The sequence below is a fragment of the Octopus bimaculoides genome, chromosome 2 (genome assembly GCF_046866305.1).
Source record: "Octopus bimaculoides isolate indiv1 chromosome 2, ASM4686630v1, whole genome shotgun sequence".
NCBI classification, from domain to species: domain Eukaryota; kingdom Metazoa; phylum Mollusca; class Cephalopoda; order Octopoda; family Octopodidae; genus Octopus; species Octopus bimaculoides.
This window is the reverse complement of record NC_142929.1, coordinates 33964289-33984288: the sequence shown is the minus strand read 5'-3', so window position 1 is coordinate 33984288 and position 20000 is coordinate 33964289. Positions and strand designations below refer to the sequence as shown.

At 35.6% G+C, this 20000-nt stretch overlaps 1 protein-coding gene and 1 long non-coding RNA gene across 46 annotated transcripts in view; one reads left to right on the top strand and one right to left on the bottom strand.

Moving 5' to 3' along the window:
• The window catches only part of LOC106868006 (uncharacterized), a 553573-nt gene that overhangs the window by 166073 nt on the left and 367500 nt on the right, over window positions 1-20000 (top strand). For 30 of the 44 annotated variants that reach the window (XM_089342487.1, XM_089342462.1, XM_089342392.1 and 27 more), the window contains one exon: window positions 10759-10908. The exons of the other annotated variants lie outside the window; for them this stretch is intronic. In XM_089342487.1, the coding sequence (XP_089198613.1) occupies window positions 10779-10908 (130 nt within the window). In that variant the 5' untranslated portion in view covers window positions 10759-10778. The remainder of the gene's footprint in view (window positions 1-10758; window positions 10909-20000) is intronic. 44 annotated transcript variants of the gene reach the window in all.
• Window positions 10819-20000, bottom strand: part of LOC149137024 (uncharacterized) — an 11233-nt gene continuing 2051 nt past the window's right edge. For both annotated transcript variants that reach the window (XR_016238529.1, XR_016238530.1), the window contains exons 3-4: window positions 11376-11416; window positions 10819-10956 (exon numbers count right to left, since the gene is read on the bottom strand). This is a non-coding gene — a long non-coding RNA (uncharacterized LOC149137024). The remainder of the gene's footprint in view (window positions 10957-11375; window positions 11417-20000) is intronic.

Below are 20000 nucleotides of genomic sequence, written 5' to 3'. Positions count from 1 at the left end.
ACAACAGGTGGAATCTGGTGTTTGAAGCATGAATTAATATGAAATTTTGGAAGGTTTCAATTTGATCCTTTAGAATTCAGATTACTGTGTCGTAATGCTTATTTATTCACATTGTTTTGAATTATGTATTATCTTGTAGCTTTGAGATTTTGATGATGTGATTGTATATTTTTAGAATGACATTGTAAGGTAGGTGCAAGAGGCCCGATCTGGTCAGTTTGGACATGAGACAAGTAGAATATTTATGCTGGATATGATCGGTTTAAATGCTAAAGCGTTAAATCATTTTAAAACAGGGAGCTTGTGTCAAAGAACCAAGTACAGTCTCATGTAGGTTGGTATCAAATGAGTTAATACTATGCCTAAAACCCTTTGATAATCTCTCATCATAGTCCCATCATATTTTTCACATAGCTAAGAATGCAAGACAGCATTAAAAACAGTGGTATTTTTTTTTCTTTCTTCCAGTATCAAAATATATTCAAGCTGTGAATATTTGCTAATCTTTTCAGAAAATACAAACATGACCTACACAAGAGTAATTTATTCAACAAACACATATAATCAGTCATTTTTTTTTTTTAAAGACCTGTCTAGTGACAAGAAAGCTTTTATTACATTTGAAATTTTACAAGCCCCACCCCATGACTTAATTCTATGCTGCTGCTGCCACCGCCACCACCTTTTTTACTTGAAAAAATAAAATGGCCTAGTGGGTACAATACCAAGCTATCTGTTCATAGGTTGCAAATTAAAAACTGCAGCATGTCTTTACTTAGTTGTCAAGAATAGGTACCAAGTGAAAATAAAGTATTCCTATGTAGTAAATTATCTGGGAATACTATCAGGAAGAGATTTATCTATCATCTGCTATAAACTATGAAACAGAGTTAATTACTGGCCTTTAAATACTCTTTGGGGGGCTTTCTATATCTTCACATACCTTTTTTTCTTGAATCATTCTTCTCCTTTGAACTTGCCAGCTTTATGCCAATCCTGCTTGATGATCACTGGTGTACCTGCCTTCTGTTCCTGCCACACCTGTTGTACCTTAAATGCTAGTTTGTATATTGGTTTCAAATTTTGGCACAAGGCCAGTAAGTTCGGGGGAGGGGGTCAAGTCAATTACATCAACCCTAGCCTTCACCTGGTACAAATTTATTATCGATCCCCCAAAAGGATGAAAGGCAAAGTTGTCTTTGGTGGAATTGGAACTCAGAATGTAAAGATGCATGAAATGCTACTAGCGATTCTGCCAGCACACCGCCTTAGTTTGTATATTAAACTCAGCTAATCTTTCCATAAAGTTATATTATCATTATCATCATCACCCATGATCAGATGGGTCAGATGTCTGCTCTGACATGATTTCTACAGTTAGATGCTTTCCCTAACGCCAACCACTTTACAGTGTGTACTAAGTACTCTTTTTATGCTACTGGCTCAATTGAGGTCACCATGCAGCTCACAAGTCTACATAACCTGAGGCAGGGGCAAGGGTGGGAGTGCATCCTTACACTTGATGAGGTTAAGGTACGAGAGAAGAGGTTGGAGCAGAGCAGCAGGTTTATGTTTTAGAGGAACTACATGGCTGTTCAAATTTAGGGGAGTGAGTGAGAATGAATTAGTTCTGTCTCCAAATAGGTAAACAGTGGCAAAGAGGTATCCAAAGAGGTATGAGGTGAATAGTATAGTGAGTGAGGACAGAAGCAAGGTGTGTTTGGGTTATTATCATCATTTAACATCTGCTTTCCATGCTGGCATAGGTTAGACAGTTTGACTGGAGCTGGTGAGCCAGAGAGCTGCACCAGGCTCCATTTGTCTGTTTTGGCTTAGTTTCTACGGCTGGGTACTCTTCCTAATGCCAACCACTATAGAATGTACTGGGTGCCTTTAATGTGTCACCTACATGGGTGTCTTTATCTTGTCACCTGCACAGCTGCCTTTATCTCGTCACCAGCATGGGTGTCTGTAACTTGTCACCAGTATGGGTACCTTTAAAATATCACCAGCACAGGTGCCTTTTATGTGCCACCAGCATGGGTGGTTTTTAGTTGTCACCGACACAGGTACCTTTTGCGTGTCACTGGCACGGGTGCCTTAGAGGTTCAAATTACTCAGTGACTACCTTTATTCCATTGTCTAGGAAGTCCTAATAAGGGTATAAGTACTGCACTTCAGACAAACAAATGATATATATATTACATGCAGTTATGTCTGAGACTGTGACTTTGTGTGTTTGTGCACATGTGTAAGATCCAGTTCTTTATTTATACTCTCAAATGTTTTTCTAGTCATTGTGTTTCTGTTTTCTATTTTAAGATTTTGGCATTAAGCTTATTTTTCCTGTTTTGTTTAGTAAATTGTTTTATTTTATTTTGTATTATTTACTTTGTTTTTGTTCACTGAATGTCGTATAAATGATTTGTGACCATTATATTTAAGCAGTCAAAACAGTACCAAATTACAAGATCTGCTTAACTTGTTTGCACTTGACAAATGAAAAGCTCTTGTAAGCTGCAGTATATTTCAGCATTAAGCAAATATCTGCTGCTAATGTTTTACTGCTTATAACAATTATAATAAATATCTGTTGACAACAATTATACTTAATTTTATTTAAACTAAAAAAAAAAAAAAAAAAAATGCATATCCATTTTTGGATGTAGATTGATATGACTATTACTAAAATGATTTTTCATTGTCATATCCAATGAAGTATGAAGTATAAAAATTTTTGGTAGGGTGGAATCCAATTTTGATTTTCATGAATATTAGGAAGTGATTATAACTGCAGTTAGAAATTGAATACTAAGTCTTAATGGCAAGTCATTGGTGTCTTACTTTATAATATTTTATGCCTGTTATAAATCTAGCATAATAAAAAGGTTGGAAAACATTCAAATCTTTTTACAAGAACAGAATTGGATATGACACAATAAAGCATTTGATGGTTATTCCACATGTCACACATTAGCAAAGCACTTATGCTTGTCTCTCTATCATACTTTAGTCTTCAACACTTGGCATAAAACCACCTACCCACTCAAATTCCCACCACACATACTTAGTAACTGGAGCCTTTTTGGCTTCCTTTTTCCCCCTGTTCTTCTCTGTTGCAAATTGCTTGGCAAATTCACAAGTGCCAGTGACGTGATAAAAAGCACCTAGTACACGCTGTAAAATGGTTGGCATTAGGAAGGGTATCCAGCTGTAGAAACCATGCTAAAGCTGACATTAGAACTTAGTGCAGCCATGCGACTTGCTGGATCCTGTCAAACTGTCCAACCTGTGCCAGTATGGAAAACAGATGTTAAACGATAATGAGGATGATGATATCACTGACCACTGGATTCATTCATTGGTTAAATATCTGAACTGCAATGTTGTTTCAGAGCTTCAAACATTGCTTTATAAATCATTCATGTGCAGTTTATGTAATGTCATGTGACCTAATATTAAAGGTGTTAGGCTTTCAATTCTAAGGTCATGTGCAGTGTTCTTGATCTAGACACTTCATTGCATGTTGGTCCAGTCTGCTCAGCTGAAAATGATCTCCAACCTAGTGCTGGCACAGCCCTTTACTTACTCCAGCTGTCACATCCTCAATGTTCTGTTGGGTCAAGAAGTAGGAGAGCTGAGCTGGTGTCTGTATTTTCTTGCGACTATATAAACACCAACGGTATGGTACATGCTATCAGATTACTTCTGCTTGGGTGTGATGGCAATAGTTTAGTTAAATTGGCCATTTGCCTCTTATATGATATAATTAGAAGCTGGTTCAGTAGGGTTGTGCTAAACCTGATAGCATCAGTATGTTTGTGGTGTTGAATGTTATTGATTGTAAATCAACTGTTGCTGCTCTTGTTGTTGTTGCACAGCACTAGGTCAGTTCTGACTGAGTATGCAGGTCATGGGATGAATAACTATCTATAACTTGCAGATTTATGCTTTAAAACATCTACAGCAGATAGGATGTGTGAAGCTTGCAGTAAGAATAAGTGAATACACTTGATGTTGTGGTTAGGGTGTTGTGCTCACCATTACAAGATGGTTTCAATTCCTGAACTGGGAGGTGTGTGTGTGTTTTTAAACAAAACATTTCATGTTGCTCCCGGCTACTCAGTTGCAAATGTGATAAATTGGCATCCCATGTAGGAGGAATGTTGTGTTCTTGGTCACTTACATGCCATAGGCCTGCCTGTCTAGCAAGTAGAGTGGCACCATTTGAAAGCTATGACAATGCAAGGAAGTGCATTGTGATCAGTGGTGTATAATAACATCCAATAGTCTGGTTGATGCAGTGATATAGTGACTAGGAGTAAAGATTGTGGCTAATATAGAAACAATTATACTGAATGCGCTCTGTTCTTTTAACTAAAGTAAGAATTTTGTTTAGTAGATATGAACCTAAGTAGAATTGAAATGGATCAGTTGATAACATATTAAATTATCAATTCATAGATTGTGAGTTCTAATCTATTACAGGTGTTGCATGGCATTTCTGGGCAGGTGATATCATTTTGCATGGCTTAAGTTAATCCAGCTACCAAGTATAGGTAGCAACTTATTTGGGAATGCTGGATCTGGTAGAATACTGTTCTTTGTTGAAGTGATTATTATCTCTCATCCAGTTCAGACGATGTTTACTGAGGCTGAGCACTTGTCATTAAATGCCCCGCATGATTTAGAAGGTATTTCAATACTGATAGAACTAACAGAATTTCCTTTTTATTTAGGAATTCCAATAAAAATACATTGGTATTGACCAAAGTTATATATGTTCTGTTTATGTCAAAAACTAAACTCTCTTTTGAGTGAAAAGAAATGGTGTGTGTGTGTGTGTGAGTGTGAGTGAGTGAGTGAGTGAGTGAGTGAGTGAGAGCTCCTTGGAAGCTCACACTCTTATTTTAGTATTAGAAAAGAAACAGAAACAACTGGAAGGGAAGCAAACAATTGAGTAGTAACTAATAGGATAGTTAAATGTCTAAACTTGACTGCTATTGCTATATCTATATCTAGATGTAGCCCTATGTATGTTTGCTTTTAATCCTAACATAAAACGAAACGTTCTAAAACAGCTAGCTTTAATGATATTTTCATCACTGCTTTGTTCAAAGAAAGTACATTTTACTATCACTGTTTATAAAGTTTAGTCTGCTTTTTCTCCCTTGATTTCTATGTCTGGTGTTAGGTTACTAAAACAACTGGTTTTTTAAAAAACTTTTTACGACCGTGTGGTAAGAAGCTTGCTATCTGATCATATGGTTTCAGGTTTAATCTCACTGCCTGGTTCCTTGGGTAAGTGTCCTCTAGTGTAGCTCCAGGCCAACCAAATTCCCAAATCTTTTAGATGGAAACTGGAAGAAGCCCATCATGTACACATCTACATGCATGTCTTTGTACTGCATTCACCCCCCCCCATTCTCTACCCCACTGCTTGACAACAGGTGTTGGTTGTCGGTTTGTTTACATCTCTGTGACTTAGTTGTTCAGCAAAAGAGACTGATAGGGTAGATTAAGTACCAGACATAAAAACAAATTCTGGGGTCAACTTGTTTAACTAAACCCTTCAAGGTGGTGCTCCAGCATAGGCACAGTCCAATGACTGAAACAAGTAAAAAAAAAAAAAATTCTTTTGGAGGATATTTTATTCCTTAACCCTTTTGTTACCATAAACACTTTGAAATGCACTGCCTTTATTTCAATTAATTTTGAAAATAATGAAGAATTTAGAATTATAACTTTCTCATTATTAAATTGGTGTTTGGAATATAAATGAACATGAAATTTTGATTGAAGGTTTTAATTTAAATCACTTTAAAATGGAATTTGTATCATAGAACCAGGGGTGATTTCAGTCAGATTGGTATCAAGAGGATTTAGAACTGACCATGACTATAGACTACTCCCAAAATTGATGTGTGAATATACAAATACGCAAGTGAATAAATATACAAGTAGAATTTTCTAGTCTGAGGCCGAGTTTATTGCCTGACACTTGTAAAAGTTTATGGTTTTCTTTTGTATATGAAATCCATAAACAGAGAAATTATATAACTAAAAATGCACCTGTATAGTTAAGAAATGTTGAGAAGAAGAATGAATCCATTGTAAAGAGATTTTACAAGGTCAAATTACATTTTTTTCCCACACTATGAAATATAAAATTCTCATAATATAGTGGAAAATATGTAACAACAACTACAGTTAAAAAAAATAACATTGCATGAGCATAAGTTGTAATAGTTTGGTGAGATTGTTAGGGATGACTTAATTATATTTGTGATGTTTCTGTGAAAATTTAAAAGTAAATGACAAGATTTTCAGAAACATTTTTTTCCTTTACTGTAAGTGAAGGCATAGCTGTGCAGTTAAAAAGCTTACTTTGCAACCACATGGTTTTGGGTTCAATCTCATTGTGTGGCATCTTTGGCAAGTGTCTTCTGTTATAACTTCAGGTTGACTAATGCCTTGTGAGTGAATTTGGTAAATGGAAACTGTGTAGAGGTCTCCCACCATACTATATATATATATAAAACTTACTACTTGGAGACAGTGCATAGCGTTCGATCATATAACATAAATAATATATAAATATATGCATATATATCCATACATATATGTACATACCTACATCTATATGTATACATACATGCATATATGGGTACAGGACATCACAAAAAACATTAAACACAATGAGAAACGAAAACATAAAGACAAAGACAGAAAATGAACATTTTTTCGAACAACGAAAAAACAAACAGAGAAGCAAGACATGCAACATAAAGAATATTTCTCTTCTTCAGTTGTCCCTTATGCATGCTCACATATGTCTGAGTGCCTGTATGCATGTGTGTGTGCATGTTTATATGTGTGTGGGTGTATGCACACTTGTGTGTGTGTGTGTGTGTGTGTGTGTGTGTGTGCTTGTGTATGCTTTTACAAATGCATGTAAGAATATCTTCCTTACACATGGATTAATATTTGCTTGGTGAAATTCTTTGTATCAGATCATAGAAATTAGCTATTTTCAGATGTCTCTGAATCTCTGTCCATTTGCAGGATCTTTAAGCTTCCAGACCCTTCTTCTCCATGCTGGTCGTCTGCTGGGCATCCATTTAGCCCTGATTCTGAAGTCGCTAACTACTAGTCTATGTTGAGGGGTACATTCTTCGTCTGGGAAGGTTTTGGCATTTATAAGTAGCCATCTTTCCCTTTTCCTGGTAAGGATGTAGTCAATTTGACTAGTGTGACTACCAGATTGGTAGGTGACTAGGTGGCTGGCAGGCTTCCTGAAGTTAGTATTGCAAACAATGCAGGCATTTGCGTCGCAGAACTCCAGCAGCCTGGTTCCCTCCTCATTGTGGGAACCAAAACCATAGTCTCCATGTATGCGATGGAAACCTCCTGCATGTTGTCCAACATGTCCATTGAAATCACCAGCCACATAGAGAAGGTCTCTGTCATTCGTTGACAAGGTAGTCAGCAAGAGGGTGTCACAAGATCAGTCTTTCTGTCCATCAGGCATCTCTGGCTGAGGGGCATAGGCCGAGATAATGGTTGCTAGCCCACGATGTAGCACTAATCTAATCTTAAGTATTCTATTGAATCTTAAGTATTCTATTGAATACAGTTTGAAGTCACCATTTATAATGATCATCATAGTAGTGGATCTTAACTTCCATGGCTGAGAGAGTGGGACTGTTTTTATGCCAAGGTTTTCCTGCTATAATATTTCCTCTCACAGGTCTTTGTGCACTGTACACCTTTGACTATGTAATGCAGTCATCTTTCTCCAACTCCATCTGTGCCCATTTGTTTTTACTTGTAATTCTTCTTTATTGATTTGCTTGCTTTGAGGCAGTTAGTAATCAAATAGTAGACTTGGAAGAATCGGTGGAGTGTTTGATAAAATATTTCATAGTATTTGGTTACATCTCTTTACTTTGTGAATTTAAACCACACATAGATTGTCTTTGCCTTGTATCCTTCTGAAGTCAATAAAATGTACGTCAAAGCACTGGCATTGATACAACTGACTATATCCTTGAAAGTGGCACCCAGTATTGTCCTCATGCAGTAACTAAAACAAGTAAAAGATCAAAAGAATATCAGTTCTGAAGTCAACTTATTTTGAAAACTGAATAGAAAGTGTTGCTAAACATGTCTGTAGACTAGCAAATGATAAGAAATAAAATTAAAGTGAAATAGAAAGATTTTGTCACATTAAATGATGCTCTTGAGCTGATATTTAAAATATAATAGATATATAATAAAAATGATTTATTATCATCATATCAGCATGCTTCAGCAAATAATTTGTTTGCTAAAGTTATAAACAAGAGTCACAAACTGATGAGATAAAATGATGTCAAAACACTGGGTATCCCAGAGTCCCCTTATGCTAATGAATCAAGTGTGTTATGAACAAAGATTCATCTTAAAGAAGTTGTTCTCCTATGATGAAGCACAACAGTAGTTAGCATATTCATATTCACATCTGCTGGAACATATTAAGAATATATATGCTAGCTATTGAATATGATAAACATTCTATGTTAATACTTCTTACCTTCCTCAAGTTGATTGATGTGAGATCATTCTTTCACTTGTTGAATTTTTTTAATTCTTAAGACTTATTGAATAGTCTTATCTAGTAGATAATTAAATGTTGGCATCAAAGACTGAATAAAATATGTTGTTAAGATTTTGATAGTCAAAGTAAAAAGAACACCACAGTGTTGTGACTTTCTACAGTACATCCACATTAACCCTTTAACATTTAAACCAGCCATATCTAGCTCAAATATTCTACCTGTTTTATGCTGAAACCAACCAGATCAGGCCTCTTACACCTACCCTACTATGTTTTTCTAAAAGTAAACAACCACATTAAAATCCTGAAGCTATGAAATAATACATGATTATTTCAAAGTAATATGGATAAATAAGCTTTACATTTGACTGACCCAAAATAAGATGTACAGAATGCTATTTTGATCTAATACTGCTTCCATTACTAATAATAAATTTTTACCTTACCTGCCAGCTATTTGCAATGCTAGTGATTTATTAATCACTGTTTTTCTATATCAGTTGAGATAAAATTTATCTCAGCATGCAATGATAGTGGATACTTGCTACCATGACGTGCAAAGATGCAAAAACCCAGATTTAGCAATTCTATCAATGCTGCTGGATGCTTTTCTTCTGCCCCTAATTCAATTTTGTGCATTTTAGCACTATATTCCTTATATGAGATGCTTTCTACAGTATATCCGTGTTAAGTAAGACATGCAGATGGCTATTCTGAAGTAACACTGCTTCTGTCACTAATGATGAAGAAAAAAACCTTTTATAGTGAGTAAAATGAATTTGAACAACTTATCATTTTGTCCATAGGAGATGAATCACCTGATGTAACTAACTTCTAATAGATGAGCCAGTGAGGAAACCTTTTTAGGGTTACATGACCTGCTAGGAATAGCAGCAAAATCTCCTCTTAAATGAACAAAGGACTCATTGGATAATGTTGTCTTAAACATAAACCTAACTGTAAAATGATGTAATGATTATAATGGGAAAGCTTTTGATCATAAGTCTGCACAATCACAATTAACCTGGAGATAAGCAATAACTTGTAATAGTACAAGAGATGTGGAACAACAATAATATTTTGTCAATCCTCACTTTAATTTGACTGTCTCAAATGCCTTAATCTGTTGTTATAACAGGCTTCTTGTCGAAACTCAAAAAAAATGTTTATCTCTTTATTTTTTTAAACTCAAACCCACTAAAGTCAGTGTTGCTTTCCACCTCCTGGGAAGTTAGGTCATTAAAATTTGTACAGATCAAGTACTAGAGGCAATAGCACAATTGTACTTCACTTCTAACATTTCTGTGTCTGTTTTGGCATGGTTTTTACAGCTGGATGCCCTTCCTAACACCAACCGCCCAGCAAAGTGGACTGCAAAATTTGAGAACTTGCACATATGCTACAAATCATTATTATTATTATTATTATTATTATTATTATTATTATTATTATTATTATAATGAATCATGAGCAGTAAAAACAAACCCCACTCCATGTGTTAAACAAATTGTTTCGTAAGCAGAACAGTAATATTTCTTGAAGGAGCATTGATTGAGCATACCTAAGATTTGCTGAAATGTGGTTGTCCTCATTGCCATAATTTGAATGATAGCACATATCCAGCTTCTGTTAAGAGATCCTAAGCATAACTACAAACTAATCAAACATTGATTCTATTGTATACTGTACCATTGTTTTGTAGAACAGTAAGTGTTTTTATTTGCTAGAAAATCTACAGGTGGAACTGTTAAGTGTCTTTACCCAGATTCATGGTAGAAGACATATGATACCATCTAAACTGATGCTTTGGTTGAGTGGCACCCTTCCTCATAATACAAAACTGTGAACCTCAAAACATAACTTATTTACACACATCATGCACACGCACTCACAGAGGCACAAGCACATGTGCGCACACATGTACACATAGATTGATTGACAGATATATTGATGAATTGATAGTTAGATTCATAATTATTTTTTCTTAATTTCAGATAAAATTCTGGTGTTGCAGTGTGAATTTAATTATTTCAAATTCACAACCTACTTCTGTGAATACTTGCTCTCTTTTTACAAAATCTAGGTGGCATCTTTTTTGTTGATAATTTATATTTTGTCTTAGAGAAGGCTGTAATGTATGGAAATGTTCTGTCCCCCAGGTTAACAATTTATAGAAAAAATGCCAAGGGCAAAGAAGCGGTCGAGACAAAAGAAAAATAAGTCGGCTAAAGCCATGCTGCATCTACCATCAAGTGGACCGAATTCACATTTTGTTGTTGGAGATGGAAGCCAAGCAAAAGTGGGACTTGGTGAGTCAGATGTGGACTCTACACATTGTTTTACTTCATGTTTCTAAACTGGAAAAAAAAAAAAAAAAAAAGAAAAAAGACAGAAATGAGTAATATTAATAACAATATTAAAAGCATGAGATGTTGTCAATATTGTTGCTATGGCTAACCTTGGCAAAAATTGCTGACTATATGTATAAGCTTCTGGTTTCAGCAGTGCTTCATAATTATATGTGTCTTCTGTCATTACTTTATTACTTTTGAAATTCATTTGATATGAAACCTCCAGCTTTCCAGTATTTTCTCAAGTTCAACTTGTTTAAAATGCGACATTTTGCCATACATCTCTTCTAAACTGCATGTTGCTAACCTTTGTTTCAGTATGTAGTCAATTGTTATTAGTGTAGGCTATTAATAGTAGTGCCTCAGTTGTTTGTCTGCTTTTTGATGTGATTTAGAATGCTTTCGTTTCTGCTTAATTTACTTACTCTTTTTACTGGTTCCAGTGACTGCTCTGGTTGTGGCCATGCTGGGACAAAAAAAAAAAAAAAAAAAAAAAAAAAAAAAAGACATTTTTTTAGAAAAAAGATAATTCTTCATTTTCATTCCTGTTTTTTTAAATTTTTTATTTTGCTTTTGAGTTTAAAAAAATGCTGTTGAGGTAGATGCTTGCATTATAGGAAAATATATGATTGAAAACATGTTTACAACATTTCTTCATAAAAACAAATTTCTTTATAAAAAAATCATCAGAAATTTACTATACTTTTTCTTATCTGTTTCCCTGTTCAGTGTTTTAAAAAAATGCTGCTGAGAGATATAAAAGGAGTTTTCATCATAGAATATATATATATACATATATAATATCTGAAAACATGCTAATAATTTTTCAGAATATTTTTTGATCAGAAATTGAAAAAAAAAAAAAAAAAAAAAGAATAAATTCTTATTTAGTTATTTGATCCCAAAACTTATTTTCCTCATTATCTATACATTTTAATCATTTCCTTTTCTATCGATTGTAAACTATTTCTAGTTTTTTATGATTCATGAATAACTCCTAGCTCTCCTGCAATTTTAATGAAATTTTGAACATCTATGTTTAGTTTGAGCATAATATTCTTGCAACCGTTTTGGATTAATGACTTTCTTGTTGTCATCAATAATTGGTGTTAACAAGATGGTTCTTGTATGAAATAGTGAAATGGGAGGAAACACTGATAACTGTACTGTTTGAATTTCCTACACTCCAAAGTTAAAATTTGAAAAACACAAATTTGTTTCAAATTACCTCCTATTTTCAAATATTTTAAATAGTAAAAAACTCTGTTTATTTATAGGTAAAAAGTCTGAAGTGACTTATAATGCCTGGAATCTTTTCATATTTTTGAATTAAGAAACCTTTATTAAACCTATAGTTTAGTTCAGATTTGAATTTTGAAATTTTAACTAAACTTAAATTCTTGTCAACTAACACATTAAGTATTGATATTTGTAAATTTGGCTAAGTTTCATGACATATGGAGACATTTCATGTTAGGGAAAGAACATTTTTTGCAAATTCTAGCAGTAAACTTTTTTCTCTCTCAGCCCAATTAGCATTCAGATTACTCTGTCGTATGTAATACTTGTTTATTCACGTAGTTTTGAATTAATTATGCATTGACCAAGGGATTGCACCTAGAAAGTTACCCTCCAAGGCACAAGTTCGAGCGAGGTTGTTTATGGAAGCCCAACAGTCACTATGCATACCCCCCCCTCTCCATGCTACTGATGTTATCCAAAGGAAAGGCAGAGGTCAGTACAGCTTGGCACTAGTGACATCACAACTCATTTCTACAACTGAGTGAAGTGGAGCAACGTGAAATAAAGTGTCTTGCTCAAGAACACAACACACAGCCCGGTCCAGAAATTGAACTCATAACTTCATGATTGTGAGCCCAACACTCTAACCACTGAGCCATGCTACTTCACACTATGTATTATGTCATAGCTTTAGGATTTTTGATGATACTCTTGTTTGTTTTTAGAATGACACTGTAGGTTAAGTGTGACAGGTGAGATCTGGCCCATTTTAATATAAAACAGAATATTTTGGCTGGAAATGGGCTGTTTAAATACTAAAGGATTAATGAACTTATCCAAATTTACAAACTTTACGTAAGTTTTACTAACACAGGCCATAGTTTCCTCAAACTTTGGTTTTATTTCATGTTAATATGTATAACTACTGAATTCTGTTACTCTCTTAACAGGTCTACATTGGTGGGGCACTGATGAAACGGTAGCACTTGAAAATATTTCCAGAAACATTTAGTTAAAAATATGCAGTACTTTGTTATTAAGTAGTGACATGAATAATAATTAGTGTATGTGTGCATATACACACAGTTACTTGCCTTTATTTGCAGGAAATATGTTAATATAAAACTGAAAGAGTTTGTATTAGTCTATAGTTAAAATTTATGTTTTTGTTGTAGTTTTCTTTGTTTCTGTTTAACCAATTCAGTGTCTTCTGGTTATTCAGTGCACCTCTTCTTTTGACATGTTTTTATTTTGTTCATAATATCTACCTTACAAAGACAATACATGTTTAAAACTTGATATGTTGCCTAAACATGCTCATGTGCTTATGACCTGTTTGGGCGTGTTTTCTCTCATTCTTTACCATAATACTTACTATCCATAATGAAAACCATGAACTACAATTAAGTTTTAATAAACCAAATTAGTAATTCATCATTTTTCTTTTAAGGGTGTTCACAGAATTTCGCCATTACTGAGTGACATAAAATATCTGTTATTTATGTGATGAATTATTAGTTAGCAACCCTAAAATGATTTAAACTAACTCGGTTAACATTTTCACTATCATCACCAATGTAGTCATCACTATCATCATCGTAATCATATTTACGTTCACCGTCATCAGCTTTGTTTAATAGAGTCTGCTTATATGGATTATATGTATTTAAAATCTTTTCTTCTGTTGAATTCTAGACTTCATAATTTATGCAATCAGCGCCATTGGTATAGTTTCATGAAAATTGTTCTCATAGCAAATTATTTCACCAGCATTGTTATCTTGCTGTAAATGTTGATGAATTTCCATGGAGCTTCTTTGTTGTAACTTGACCTGCTTGAAGCAGCAGCCAAATCTCACTCAAATCATACCCAACCATCTATAAAAGGGACAAGTTGCTTTGAGTTAATGAATCTTGACAGTAAAATTAAAAGCTAATAAATACTGGTTCAAAAAAATAGGAAATTAATGAACAAATGATCACATGATGAAGTTTCGTGCAAATAAATAATTTTATAATACACTTGTATTATTTAGAATATCACAGAAAAGACTCACAAAACAGATTCTGCATTTAAGACCCATTTATCAGGAGATGTGGAGGAATGGAAGATAGAATAAAGCTGTTATTGGTATGTGGTGTCAGATATGTGGTAAAGGGTAGTGACATGCAGACTGGTGTTGTTACATCAGCCAGTATGCTTCCCGTAGTTCTTGTTTGTTGTTTAATGCTGGTTTCAGCTTATTAATTAGGATAGCCTCCTTGATTCAGAGGTTAACTGTATTGACTCTTCTGGAAATCAAGGTTAACTGTGTTAGGATATGACTCTAAGCTATAAACCACATTCAAAGTTCAATGTTATGGCTTGGTGCAGAAACTATTTTAGGAATTGCAATTCTTCCGAGCAGAGTATATCATAAATTTGTGAATGGGTGAATCTGTATCTTTTAGTCTGTGTTTTGTTGAGTTTTATATAACCATATCTTTTATTTGTTTCAGTTGTTGGACTGGTACTTATTCTGCCAGTCTCATTTGCTGAACAAACTAAGTTACAGGATGTAAACTAATGAACATCATCATCATCATCATCATCATCGTTTAACGTCCGCTTTCCATGCTAGCATGGGTTGGACGATTTGACTGAGGACTGGTGAAACCGGATGGCAACACCAGGCTCCAGTCTGATTTGGCAGAGTTTCTACAGCTGGATGCCCTTCCTAACGCCAACCACTCAGAGAGTGTAGTGGGTGCTTTTACGTGTCACCTGCACGAAAACGGCCACGCTCGAAATGGTGTCTTTTATGTGCCACCCGCACAAGCCAGTCCAGGGGCACTGGCAACGATCTCGCTCGAAAATCCTACAGGAGCCAGTCAGGCGGTACTGGCAACGGCCACGCTCAAAATGGTGCATCTCATGTGCCACCCGCACAAGAACCAGTCCAGGGGCACTGGCAACGATCTTACTTGGCTTGCCGGGTCTTCTCACGCATAGCACATTTCCAAAGGTCTCGGTCAGTAGTCATCGCCTCGGTGAGGCCCAATGTACGAAGGTCTTGCCTCACCACCTCAGCCCAGGTCTTCCTGGGCCTACCTCTTCCACGGGTTCCCTCAACTGTTAGGGTGTGGCACTTTTTCACGCAGCTATCCTCCTCCATTCTCACCACATGTCCATACCAGCGCAATCGTCTCTCTTGCACGCCACAACTGATGCTTCTAATGTTCAGCTTTTCTCTCAAGATACTTACACTCTGACGGGTATTCACATTGACATTACACATCCAACGGAGCATACTGGCTTCATACTAGTTATTAAGTTATTAAGTAGTGGGATGGACAAAGATACATGCACTAGTTATTAAGTAGTGGGATGGACAAAGATACATGCACACGCACACGCACAGAGTTCCTGTCTATCAAATTCACTCACTAGACATTGATCAGCCTGGGGCTAGAGTAGAAGATACTTGCCAAAGGTGCTGTACAGTGGAACTGAATCTGAAACCATGTGGTTGGGAAGCAAGCCTCTGAACCACTCAGTCATGTCAGAGCCATATATATAATCAAATCAAATAGACAAACATTAAAAATGACAATAATAAACAAGAGAGTGTGCACATAGAATGTATTACTTTGACGCTTGGTAAAAAAGGAGAGTTTTTGATGTTTCGAACGTAGCTCCTTGTTGAAAAGGAAAAGGGAAAAGTCCAAAGAATGAAAAAAAAAAAAAAAAAAAAAAAAAGAATCACCAACAGCACGTGTGTAGTTACATTGCTTAAAGTAGTCTCTCATTCTTTTGATTTTAAAATTCAATATGTCTGACTGGATATACAAAATTACATATTTCAAATGGTATATTTAAGCAATTTTTAACTACGTGAATTGGGTAGTACTTGGAAAGATATTCAGCTGAAAAAAAATCCCTCTTCCTCTGTGATTAAATGTCACTTTTAATTTAATGTAACATAAGTGTTGTGTAACAGAATGTGGTTAAGCTGATAAACATTAGTTATTAACTAGTACCGAACAAACCTTAATTACTAGTATTGATTACTGTCTTTACTCTTGGTTAATCTTAAATTTACCAAATAAGCATACTTTAAACTATATCACTAACTGAACAAAAGGTAAAATACTATATTTCTTTTGATGATTAAGTTGACTACATTATCTAATGTATCTCCATTTTAAGACAGTAGAGTATGATTTGAAAAAGATTTAGCTGCTATTTCTATTAGATCAAGTGTCAGGTAGAGGCAAATATATTAATTAAATGTATTAGGCAGTAAATTGCAAGATCATTACTGCACTGGGCAGCATACTTAGTGGCATTTTTTTTTCAATTTTAAATTCTCAGTTCTTATTCCACCAAGGTCAACGTTGCCATTCATCCTTTTGGAGTTAATAAAATAAGTACCAGTTTAGCAATAAGGCCAATGTCATCAACTAGCCCTCTCCCTCTAAATTTTAGGCCTTGTGCCTATTGTAGAAGGAATATTAATTAAACGTACTTTAATTGTTTATCTGTTTCAACCAGTTTCAGTGTGGGGATTCTTGAACATTCTCTAGAGCAGTGTTTCTCGACCTTTTTACCCTTGTGTAACCCATAAAATAAATTGCATTCTCAAGAAACCCCTGCACAAAAAAAATTATATAACATATCTTTCTCATATTTTTTTTTATCATAGTTCACATAGCAAATATCATATATATATATATATATATATATATATATATATTTATATTTATAAAAAAGAAGTTTGAAAACGTCAATATATAAAAAATGAATTTTAATTTATAATTTTGTCAGAGATATTTTTAACATGTTTCGCTTCTTGAAAAAACGAACCTTATCAAAAATACATATTAAAAAAAAATGAAATTAAATGAAAAGTTCATAATTGTTCCTTACTGGTGTCAACATAGTCCATGTGGGAGCATTTTTTGTTGGTTGTAGTAGTAGTAGTGACCATATATATATATATATATATATATATATATGTATGTATGTATGTATGTATGTATGTATAAGGTATCCATAAATTACAGACATCACTAAATATATCCGCAATAGTTGTTATATTTTTTGATAACATAATAGGTTAGATAGGATGATGCCTGTATTACAATATTAAAATAACCAATGATATGTTGTACATGTATAGTAATATTACGATCATGAAATTAGCATCAGCTTATCTCACTCTTTCTCTTGGAACCATAGGGTTCCGGGGAACCCTGGTTGAGAAATGCTGCTCTAGAGTAGCCTTTTGTTTTTGTTGTTAACAAAAAACTTATTTATAAATTTGATAAATTAGTTCTGATTACTTTGGATTTGTTTTTATGTTTCAAGGTCTTACGGTCTTACCATCCTTGCCTCGTCTAATTATTATTTACTGTGAAAAATCTAACTACGTAGTTTCGAATACATACATTTATTCTGCTCATTATTTGTTATTGCACCATCATCATCAACACCACTATCATTACTATTTATCATCATGTTTTCAACAATTTTATGAGTTTCTACTGTGCCACCTGGTGCAATTCTGTGTTCTTGAGGTATGTGAGCTTTGTCTTTTTTGCTTTTTTGTGAGAATTTTGTTTTGTTTTGTTTCATCTTCATCATCTTTTTATTTTTAACATCCACTTTTCCATGCTTTCATGTGTTAGTTTACTGAAGCAGATTTTCTATGGCCTGATGCTCTTCCTGTTGCCAACCCTTACCTGTTTCCAAGCAAGGTAATACTTCCCTGTGGCCAGACGTCCCCCCCCCCAGTATTGGTAATGAATGACATTCATTTACAACAATCACACAATATCAAGACAAGGAGAGAGAGATAGAGAGACCCCCCCCACACAACAAATTTCTTTTAGTTTCCATCTACCAAATCCATTCACAAGGCTTTAATCACCTTGGGGGCTATAGTAGAAGATACTTAAGATGCCATGCAGTAGGACTGAACCTGAAACCATGTTGCTGGGAAGCAAGTTTCATAAACCATGCTGTTACACCTGTATCTGTAAATAAATTATACATGCCAGGAATTGAACTCAGGCTACTAACCACCAGACCACATGTTGTGGGTGTTATTTTAGCATTTCATCTATTGGATAAAATAAGTTAGTTTTTGTTTGTGGCAGATGTTCAGGTGCAATAAAGACTGCAAACAAACAGGAAACAACTTCTATCTCATTCCAGGGTGAAAAACTAGAGGTAGTCGATAGCTTCCGCTATCTGGGCGACCAAGTTAGTAGTGGGGGTGGGTGCGCTGAAAGTGGAGCTGCTAGAATAAGAATAGCCTGGGCAAAGTTTAGAGAGCTCTTACCCCTGCTGGCGACAAAGGGACTCTCACTCAGAGTAAAAGGCAGACTGTATGACGCATGCGTACGAACAACCATGCTACATGGCAGTGAAACATGGGCTGTAACTGCTGAGGACATACGTAAGCTCGCAAGGAATGAAGCCAGTATGCTCCGTTGGATGTGTAATGTCAATGTGAATACCCGTCAGAGTGTAAGTATCTTGAGAGAAAAGCTGAACATTAGAAGCATCAGTTGTGGCGTGCAAGAGAGACGATTGCGCTGGTATGGACATGTGGTGAGAATGGAGGAGGATAGCTGCGTGAAAAAGTGCCACACCCTAACAGTTGAGGGAACCCGTGGAAGAGGTAGGCCCAGGAAGACCTGGGCTGAGGTGGTGAGGCAAGACCTTCGTACATTGGGCCTCACCGAGGCGATGACTACTGACCGAGACCTTTGGAAATGTGCTGTGCGTGAGAAGACCCGGCAAGCCAAGTAAGATCGTTGCCAGTGCCCCTGGACTGGTTCTTGTGCGGGTGGCACATGAGATGCACCATTTTGAGCGTGGCCGTTGCCAGTACCGCCTGACTGGCTCCTGTAGGATTTTCGAGCGAGATCGTTGCCAGTGCCCCTGGACAGGCTTGTGCGGGTGGCACATAAAAGACACCATTTCGAGCGTGGCCGTTTTCGTGCGGGTGACACGTAAAAGCACCCACTACACTCTCTGAATGGTTGGCGTTAGGAAGGGCATCCAGCTGTAGAAACTCTGCCAAATCAGACTGGAGCCTGGTGTTGCCATCCGGTTTCACCAGTCCTCAGTCAAATCGTCCAACCCATGCTAGCATGGAAAGCGGACGTTAAACGATGATGATGATGATGATGATGATGAGTTGCGTTGTTTTGCTGGATGGTTGTTTGTGTTTCACATGTGGTGTATAATTTGTGTATTGGTTTTATTGAGGGTTCTGTACAGTATGTACTGATTAGGTTGTGTTGAATTATTGACTTGTAGGCCTTTTATCTTTTACTTGTTCCAGTCATTACATTGTGACCATGCTGGGGCACCACCTTGAAGGATTTTAGTTGAATGATGGAGATCTCTTGTTGGCTCCCTTTGCTCCATGTGGAGTTAAAGAAATTGAAGAAGAAGTGTGTAGAAAGCGAATTGAATGGCGTATTGGTTATAGTGCCAGTTATTGATTATGCAAGAGTATGGGTTAGTCCACATTAGTAAGGAGCATAGGGCTGGTTTCCTAGTTTCTCTGGTGTGTATATATATATATATATATATATATATATATATATATATATCCCTCCTTGGATGGGACACTAGTCTGTCACAGGATTACTCATTTTTACCAGTTGAGTGAACTGGAGCAATGTGAAATGAAGTGTTTTGCTCAAGAACACAAAAGCATTGTTCAGTTCAGGAATCAAAACTACGATCTCAGGATCATGAGTCCAACAGCCTAACCACTAAGCCATGCTCCTCTACTATGTAAGAGTATC